Genomic DNA, 10,000 nt, shown 5'->3' with positions numbered 1-10,000 from the left:
GTCACCGATTCTCACCACCTGTGGCCTCTCCGTCAGGAAGTCAAAGGTCCACCTGCATAGGGAGGCGCTTAGTCCCAGGTCTATGAGCTTGGAGACGAGTCTGGAGGGGATGATGGTATTGAATGCGGAACTATAGTCAATGAACAGCATTCTCACATATGTATTCCCTTTGTCCAGGTGGGAGAGGGCGGTGTGCATAGTCAGGGCGATGGCATCGTCAGTAGACCTATTGGACCGGTATGCAAACTGCATAAGGTCCAGGGTGGGAGACAGCGAGGAGCAGATGAAGGATTTAACTAGCCGCTCGAAGCACTTCATTATGACAGAGGTCGGTGCTTGGTGTTCTTGGGCACAGGGACGATGGTGGTCCTTTTAAAGCAGGTGGGGAGTACAGACATGCTGAGGGAGAGGTTAAAGATGTCGCTGAAGACCCCTGCTAGCTGGTCAGCGCAACTCCTGAGGGCCCTACCTGATATGCCATCTGGGCCAGGTGCCTTGCCTAATATTCACAGTAATGCTTTAAACACTTATCTAGTAAATGAACCGTCAATTTTTATATTGTATTTTCAGAATGTGTTGGAATGTTTTTCCTCTCCCAAAAATTGTCACTACCGAAACATAGTAATAAACTATAGGAAAAACGTATTATTATTAACCTGTTCAGATTGTGTTTCCTTCCCTTCTCTGAAGAGTATTTTTACAAATATTTCTTGAAGGTTTTCACAATGAAATCAATAAAAATGAAATTTTTACCAAATTTCAAAGTTCAATTTATACAAGTCATCAAAATCTAAGTGCAATATTTCTTTGTAAAATGCAAAATACTGATCATATTGATTCCAGAGTTGATGATTGATGAAATTGAACATACATTAATCCAATCAGTATCATAACATTTTAGTTGATAACTCAATATACTTTATTTTTTACAAAACATCCAGTGTTTCGGTTGTGACTGCACTGTTTCGGTAGTGACAACACTGTTTCGGTAGTGACCACAGTATTTTGTTTGCAAGGTTGAATCATATTTCCTCAACCTTATTGCTTAATCTTAACTCATACCATGCTTTAGGTTGGGAATATTAAAAACACAAATATTTTGTGCTTTTGCTGTCTTTTCCTCCATGATTTTCTGACCTTCTTTTGCTCCCTGTTGGATAAATCACTGATACATTTCAACTTTCCTTCTTCCTTTCGTTTCTTATTTCTTTCTCTTTCCTTCCTTAAATATTATTGGTGTTTCACTGGGTCATCCCTCACTCTTTGTCGGTATTCTCTCAGCCTCTCTGCTCTACTTTTTCCTTTTGGCATTTTGGTGTCTTATGATTCTTTCTCTCCTGAACAATTTCAGATATAAATCAGCATTATCTACATCTTTACCATTTAGTCCACATAACACATTTATTTCAAAATGATGGGATTGAACTACTTACCATTCCATTTTGTCACTACCGAAACGATCATGTCACTACCGAAACTTTACCATATGTTTTGGTAGTAACTGTTTCGGTAGTGACTGTTTCGGTAGTGACAATTCTAGCTAAATTTGAGCATAAATAAATAATTCTAGCAAGCACATGGCTAGCAAACAAATCTTTGTAGAGGTGTACACACAAACAAACATAATACTTTGCATAAAACCCCAAAAAGTTTACTTAATTGAAGAAAAAAAAGTGTTGTAGTGACAATTCTTAAGGTTACACACTGATTTTCAGACTTTGGAACACATTTATATCAAAAGTATGGGATCTAGCTACTTACCAATCAGCAATGAGGGACAGGGATGCAGTATAACTGCCTGGTTATAAATGCAGGGGTGTGGCTAAAAAACAGGCTCAGGCAATGGACTAAAACTCCTGTGTTTCGGTAGTGACATGAAAACTATGGACATGATTTTTTGAGTATAGTTAATTTTTTTTTTAAATAAACCCACAATAAATCTAAATCTTCCAAGTTCTGTTTAAACTTAATCGTAAAGGTCTTTGAAATTACATCATTGAAAAAAAATCTAAAAAGTGTTATTTACAGACATTGAAATTTAGATGCCAGGGTTAGGGACAGCTACTTCCCAATAGAAAGTACCCTATAAATGATGATTTTGTATATATTTAGCTTATCCCTATCTCAATTAATGTCTTGGGTTTAAGTAGACCATAACATATTCTTAGTAAATATCTATGTCTGAATACTTAATTGTTTTGTAAACAGTTTTTATTGTTGTGGGACCACACTTTGCACCAATTCGGTAGAATGGCCCATATACACCACAACTATTTGTACATTCTGATGTCACATGACATTTCAAAATCTGTTTAAATGGAAATAGTTAAATGTGACATGATGTATTTGTTGACGGGAGTGTCACTGAAGTAACCATACATGTTTGGCCTTTCTATTCTGTCTTTTCACAATATTCAAATGCCATCAGCCTCCCCCTGCCCTCTCTGTATTTAATGTGAAGCACGAGTCTCCCTGTCACTCAAACAGCTCAAGGTCAGAGTGCTCTTACCTGCTGATCTTGAAGACACATCATGTTTCCTACATCTCTCCTCTTACTGCTGCTGGTTAATGTCTCGTGTGAGTTACTCATATCTTTTTAACGAGTAATCCTTCATTCAAATCTTTGATTTTCTTTTCATGTAATGATCTTATTTGTTTTCACAGGTGTCTATTGTCAAGTTCAGCTTAATCAGCAAATCTCTGTGAACACACAGCCGGGCCAAGTATTGACCCAGTCCTGTGGTGTTTCTGGGTATTCACTCACTGATTCAAGCTACTGTACCCACTGGATAAAACAACCTGCTGGAAAAGCACTGGAGTGGATTGGGTGTGTGTGTGGTAGTGGCAATGTGTACCACAGTGACAAACTGAAGAACAAGTTCAGCGTCTCCAGAGACACTTCCAGCAGCACAGTGACTCTACGGGGACAGAGCCTGCAGACTGAAGACTCGGCTGTGTACTACTGTGCCCGAGAGTCACCGTGTAGCAAAACATCATCATAGCAGAACAAAAACTTCCCCGGAGGCTCTTTTTCAAAAGGATTCAACACAGAACCATTATTGAAATATCAGCGTATAATCTTGGCTAGGACCTGTCTGAATGAATGAGAGAAAGGTCATGGGTCAGATCAGTTCTACAACATTGTATGACGTTGACTGCCTCAATTTCTAGTACGATGAGACAGAAATGCTGCGTTGAGGACCAGGATAGAGAACCCTGTCCAATAGAGCCAACACCAATGGGGGAACATGGAGAACATCATGTCACACTGTTTTTTTATAATCAGGTATGAATAATGATGCAAGCATGTATTTATTATGACCACCGCTGCAGTTGTTATTTTTATCCTCCTTATTTATTTATTTAACTAGTAATCCTACATTTTAAACATACATGCATATTTCACACAACTTTTCAAACAAATGGGAAGTACATTCATACAAAGAAGCTCACATTGTTTCTTTACGTATACATGCAAATTTCACAAATGCTCAAATTTAACACAATAATATATCGGTTATAAAGTGCCTCATATTCACCACACAGGCCACAAAATCACAGAACGTAACTAAAAGGTTCTGCTTCACACTCTATCAGTATGCAATTGCCACATCCAAACTATAGTTCCTTAAACATTTTTCAATATCCATCTATGGAAATTGCATTTAAATATTAAATATCAGACTGAATATGTTGTTGATCCTATAATTATGCAGAATATATCTAAAAAAACATAATGACACACCCATATTAACAAATAGTAAATGAAATGAATGTGATTGAAATAACGTTGTGATATGTTAAGCAAGCAAGCCTGCCTTGTTTGTTTGGATGTGAAAGGTCAGGCTGGGTCAGTGGCAAGGCATGCAGGGGCAGGAACAAGACACACAGACCCAGCTACTGTCTCATAAATCCAGAATGATGGGCTATACAAGTGTCTTTCATTTTGTTCATTAATGTGCTATTTATGGCAATCCAAATACATCAATATAGCTTATTGCATCATGTGTTCATGAGGTGTGACTCCTGTTGGCAATATTCAGGTATTAAATATGTCAAGCACAGGGTGGTTGGAATAACGTATTGCTTTCTTGTCCAGGGGCCCTTGATTTCATAATCCATCCATGCCTATTGTCTCACTTTATGTGACGATCACATTACAGACTGCTATGCGGCGTGTCTAGTTTAATTAGATATTGAGTAGTTGGGCCACCTTTCTTTTAGACTCCATTTATTGCGGCATCTGACGCGATTTCGCTCGGATCCACTTTGGCGAAGGTAGACAGAAGTTCAGAACGCGCGGGTGAAGTAACAATAATTATTTTACCTGTAACGTAGGTTTCACATCACGACCACGGTCAAAAAACTGTGTCCTTCTACTCCCACCAACTGATTCAAACCCACCACCTGTAACCTGTACGTAAAGGTTAATCACCAAAAAAGGCGGAGTTTAGACACCCAATCCGTGCCCAACACCAAGCACCCCGTGACACAGGCTACACCAAATATCACAGTAGAGCCTAGATCACAATACTAACAATATTAAAAATACCAAAAATTACCAAACAACATAAATATCACAAATAAATCACAAACAGCAGAAATGGCTCCAACACCATTGGATAGTTGCTCGTTGGATGTGTTTGGAAATATATACGTCCACACACAGCTGTGAAATATACTGTATGTAGAGAATATCTGTGCCTAATTGTAAGACAGAAGAAATTAAATATATTAACTGTCAAGAAGTGTCACAAAACAAGCAATGCAAATATGGGGACATGTTTGAATGAGAGCAGCATGTTTATAAACTTATACTCGGTCAAATTAAACTGTGTTATTATGTCTGTGCTGAAGTGATGGCTGAAATGGACCTCATCTCTGTACGTATTTTGTATATGTATATCCTTTCATGGCACATATGTATTTGTTCATTTTTTTCTGGTCAGAGGAGGATTCCTGGTTCTCCTTAATTTCCACTGAAAGTTCAAACTGAAAAAACACATGGAAGCTCAAGAGGGGGAGTTATTGTGTCTGTGTAGGTCTGATGTTCCATCTCTTCCACCACTGGGAGACTGTCTGGGTGTTGTGAGGTTTTCTGCCATGCATCTGCCAACCAGCAAAGGGGAGGAGCTCATGCAAAAAAGCTACACATTCATAAACTCTGTTACCCTGCAACACTGCAGTTCATCCATGATTTACTTCTCTCAGCGAAATATGAGTATCTTCACTGTTGTAATCTTAACAGCGATGGCTGTGAGCTTCACAGGTAATATGTAATGCGTTGTGCTAGAAAGGATACTTTAAGAGAGACAGTTGATTGAAGTACTTTCCCTTCTTTTTAAATTGTGTGTTTACAGGTGGTCAGGTCGTGACCCTGACTGAATCTGAGTCTGTGGTCATTAATCCTGGAGGATCTCACAAACTGACCTGCACAGCCTCTGGGTTCACATTCAGTAGCTACTGGATGGTCTGGGTCAGACAGGCTCCTGGGAAAGGCCTGGAATGGTTGTCAGCTATCACAGGTGGTGGCACTACATATTATTCAAGCTCTGCACAGGGACGATTCAGCATCTCCAGAGACAACAACAAGAATCAACTCTATCTGCAGATGGGCAGTCTGAAGACTGAGGACACAGCTGTTTATTACTGTGCTCGAGAGTCACAGTGGTGTGAAAGTCTGCAGCACAGTACTAAAAGCATGTGTGTGTCAACTATCACATATGAAAATACTACTCCCGAACTGTTCGGAAGGTTTGCCATCTCCGGAGACAACAACATCAATCAACTCAATCTGCAGATGGACAGTCTAAAGGCACTCTTGTGTTTTACTGCTCATGTGATTCAAGCTACAAGACACCAAAGTGCAAAGTTCCATGTTTTTGTGTCTTGTTTGTCTATTTAATGAATTATGTTATTTATTTAAAGTCCAAACTTGTGTCAGCGTCCCTTTATATGTTGCGCTCTCGCGGATCAGGCCGTAACAGAAGTTTTCTTAGAGAGTCACTGAGGCAGTACCTCTATTACGCAATGAATACCTCCAGCTTTGAGACACGCTGAAAAGTGAAAGCTAAATGCTTAAGCTATGTTAAAGTGGGTGAATTTTTCCTTATCAATTTACCAAAATTGAGACAATGAGACAGTAGTTCATTTTTTAAAGCAGCAGTAAGGAGTTTTGCTCTAAAACTAGCATTCTAACTATTTAGAAAGCATGAAAAAATCTTTCAATCACCATAAACAGTCCAGTTCGCACTGGTAAAAGCTTGGTAACATACAAACTGGAAACTTTTAGCAATATAGTTGGCAATGTGCTGTGAAAGCTTTTTTTTTACATTTTTGAGGAGGGTTCTGTCCATATCCTGGATGGCCAGTGTGTAGATAGTGTAACACGATGGACTCCATATTCCTTTCCAATCCAACGACAAACTGCGCTGTCATCGCCGGTGTTGTACCCAATTCAGCACCCCCGGCGTCAGATGCACCCCCTCGCGGGAGCGCGCACCACTCGCTTGATCGGAAAGGAAAGCAGTTCGCCTAAACAAACGCAGGGGAAAATACTATACTACGATTTAATTATTTGTGAAAGAGATGGAAGAGAAGAACACAAGTGATTACAGTCTTTAAAACTGTTCTAAAGAGTACAAACAACCGATGTTTTTCTTCCAAAAAACTCGGATAATAGCGAACGCAAAAGAACACCTTTTTTTTCTGTGGAAATATATAGCCTACCCCGGCCATGACTACAAAATGAATTAACTTAATTTTGCTTTGAGCAAGTTGAATGTATTTGACACGGCGTTTCACAAGACTAAATATGATTCTAGCATGTCTTGCAATTCATAGGTTCAAAAGTAAGTGCTTTTAATTTGGTTAACCTGTATATAGGTCGAAACAATAGCCTTCTGATCCTGAATATCACTTGATGAAAATGTAATGTGATCTATGCCTGATAGACAAGTCATAACCTATGTGTTTCTCACCATTAAAGGGCATATTCTCTTCATCAAATAGCTACACTTGTTTTTGTGAAATTAAACATTTTTCTTGCTGCTTTATAAGATAAAATATAATAAACCAATTCCACATCCACCACTGACTTATCTGCTGTCAGACCTATCAAACTCATACATATCTTGGCACCAATTGCATGCAGTTAAAAGTACCAATAGTGAGGTCAAAGGAACAAAATGATGCAGATGGGGTGCATTACATGGCATGCCTTGTGTTCCATTTCCTGTGATATGTACCCCCAGCATTACTCTTACTGTGAAGCTGTCACATGCACTAAACTGACTCTGGTTACACATACTAGTCTCATCTGCGTACCGTGAAAAGCATTTTTATGACAAAAACTATAGACATGAGAATGTACAGTATGAAGTAGGATATGTGCAGTACAATATAAGACTATAACATGACTATAAAAGTGAGCAGCAGTTTTGCTAAATAGCAGAGGGGAGTGCAGATCAGACTATGTACAGTATGTAAAGTGCAGTTAAGAAAGGTGAAGAACAAGTGGTGTGGAGTGAAGTGGATTGAGGTAGTACAGTAAAACAGTATAAAGCAGTCAGTGCAAATGAACAGGTGGGTCAAGGTGCATGGCCGTCAAGGCTGGGAGGAGTACAGTCATTGGGGGTCGATGTGCCAGGGGGGGGGGATGTTGCAGGGTTCAGCGGGGGGGTGGAGGGAGGTGCAGAGTTCAGCAGGGAGACAGCCCCAGGAACGAAGCTGTTCCTGAACCTGCTAGTCCGGGAACGGTTGGGGTGGGAGCTGTACTTGGTGATGCTGCGCGCCCTCCGCAGACATCTTCTGTGCTGGACAGCCTCGATGGTGGGGAGTGAGGAATGTTGCCTACATTTCTATTCATTTCAGATGCAAATACTATTTAGTGTAAAAATAAAAACTAATTAAATTCAACAATTACATTATTTTCATGAAAGTGGTGTGTTTCTCCCAGCATCACTACTGTACTTGTCAGAGTACAAACAGGACTGATGAGGGGAGTCCATTTCATAAATCTGCCACCTTCCTTGGAAAAGTTAAGAGGGGGTGCTTATTCTGCCTGTTGTGAAATGCACCCCCCCCCCTTTAAAAGAATTCTGTTGATCCCAGCATCAAATACTTTTCAGAGTACAGACATGGGACTAGTATGAGTAAGCAGAGTGAGTTTCATGCATGTGCCACCTTCCTAGTAAAAGTTAAGAGGGGGTGCTTATTCTGCCTGTTGTGAAAATAGGCCTGGCGTGATATGCACCCCCCCCTTTAAAATAATTCTGTTGATCCCAGCATCAAATGCTTTTCAGAGTACAGACATGGGACTAGTATGAGTAAGCAGAGTGAGTTTCATGCATGTGCCACCTTCCTAGTAAAAGTTAAGAGGGGGTGCTTATTCTGCCTGTTGTGAAAATAGGCCTGGCGTGATATGCACCCCCCCCTTTAAAATAATTCTGTTGATCCCAGCATCAAATGCTTTTCAGAGTACAGACATGGGACTAGTATGAGTAAGCAGAGTGAGTTTCATGCATGTGCCACCTTCCTAGTAAAAGTTAAGAGGGGGTGCTTATTCTGCCTGTTGTGAAAATAGGCCTGGCGTGATATGCACCCCCCCCTTTAAAATAATTCTGTTGATCCCAGCATCAAATGCTTTTCAGAGTACAGACATGGGACTAGTATGAGTAAGCAGAGTGAGTTTCATGCATGTGCCACCTTCCTAGTAAAAGTTAAGAGGGGGTGCTTATTCTGCCTGTTGTAAAAATAGGCTTGTCGTGATATGCACCCCCTCCCTTTAAAATAATTCTGTTGATCCCAGCATCAAATGCTTTTCAGAGTACAGACATGGGACTAGTATGAGTAAGCAGAGTGAGTTTCATGCATGTGCCACCTTCCTAGTAAAAGTTAAGAGGGGGTGCTTATTCTGCCTGTTGTAAAAATAGGCTTGTCGTGATATGCACCCCCTCCCTTTAAAATAATTCTGTTGATCCCAGCATCAAATGCTTTTCAGAGTACAGACATGGGACTAGTATGAGTAAGCAGAGTGAGTTTCATGCATGTGCCACCTTCCTAGTAAAAGTTAAGAGGGGGTGCTTATTCTGCCTGGTGTGAAAATAGGCCTGGCGTGATATGCACACCCTCCTAATTTTTTTCTCTGTTGATCCCAGCATCAAATATTTTTGACAGTACACACATGGGACTAGTATGTCTAAGCAGAGTCTGTTTCATGCATGTGCCACCTTCCTAGTAAAAGTTAAGAGGGGGTGCTTATTCTGCCTGGTGTGAAAATAGGCCTGCGTGATATGCACACCCTCCTAATTTTTTTCTCTGTTGAGCCCAGCATCAAATATTTTTGACAGTACACACATGGGACTAGTATGTCTAAGCAGAGTCAGTTTCATGCATGTGCCACCTTTGTAGTAAAAGTTAACAGGGGGTGCACATTCTGGCAGGTAGGAAACCAGCTCTGCCGTGATACGTACCCTCGTTGTTTTCTGTTGATCCTAGCATTTGAGACTAGTATGTGTAACCAGAGTCAGTTTAGTGCATGTGACAGCTTCACAGTTAGAGTTATGCTGGGGGTACATATCACAGGAAATGGAACACAATGCCTGCCATGAAATGCACCCCATCTGCATCATTTTGTTCCTTTGACCTCACTATTGGTGCTTTTAACTGCATGCAATTGGTGCCAAGATATGTATGAGTAAGTCTGACAACAGATAAGTCAGTGGTGGATGTGGAATTGGTTTATTATATTTTATCTTATAAAGCAGCAAGAAAAATGTTTAATTTCACAAAAACAAGTGTAGCTATTTGATGAAGAGAATATGCCCTTTAATGGTGAGAAACACACATAGGTTATGACTTGTCTATCAGGCATAGATCACATTACATTTTCATCAAGAGATATTCAGGATCAGAAGGCTATTGTTTCGACCTATATACAAGTTAACCAAATTAAAAGCACTTACTTTTGAACCTATGAATTGCAAGACATGCTAGAATC

General features: G+C 40.1%; 1 gene segment (V, D, J or C); it reads left to right on the top strand.

The window, feature by feature from the left end:
• Positions 1-5,250: 5,250 nt before the first annotated feature.
• Positions 5,251-5,690, top strand: LOC122132667 (the record flags this gene model as incomplete). The annotated part of the segment is given in 2 exon segments: positions 5,251-5,269; positions 5,361-5,690. Coding segments are annotated over 2 exon segments (349 nt in total), but the record flags the coding sequence as incomplete, so codon positions are not given.
• Positions 5,691-10,000: the final 4,310 nt, after the last annotated feature.

The sequence above is a fragment of the Clupea harengus genome, unplaced genomic scaffold (assembly GCF_900700415.2).
Source record: "Clupea harengus unplaced genomic scaffold, Ch_v2.0.2, whole genome shotgun sequence".
In the NCBI taxonomy this organism is placed as follows: domain Eukaryota; kingdom Metazoa; phylum Chordata; class Actinopteri; order Clupeiformes; family Clupeidae; genus Clupea; species Clupea harengus.
This window is presented reverse-complemented; position numbering and strand designations above follow the sequence as displayed.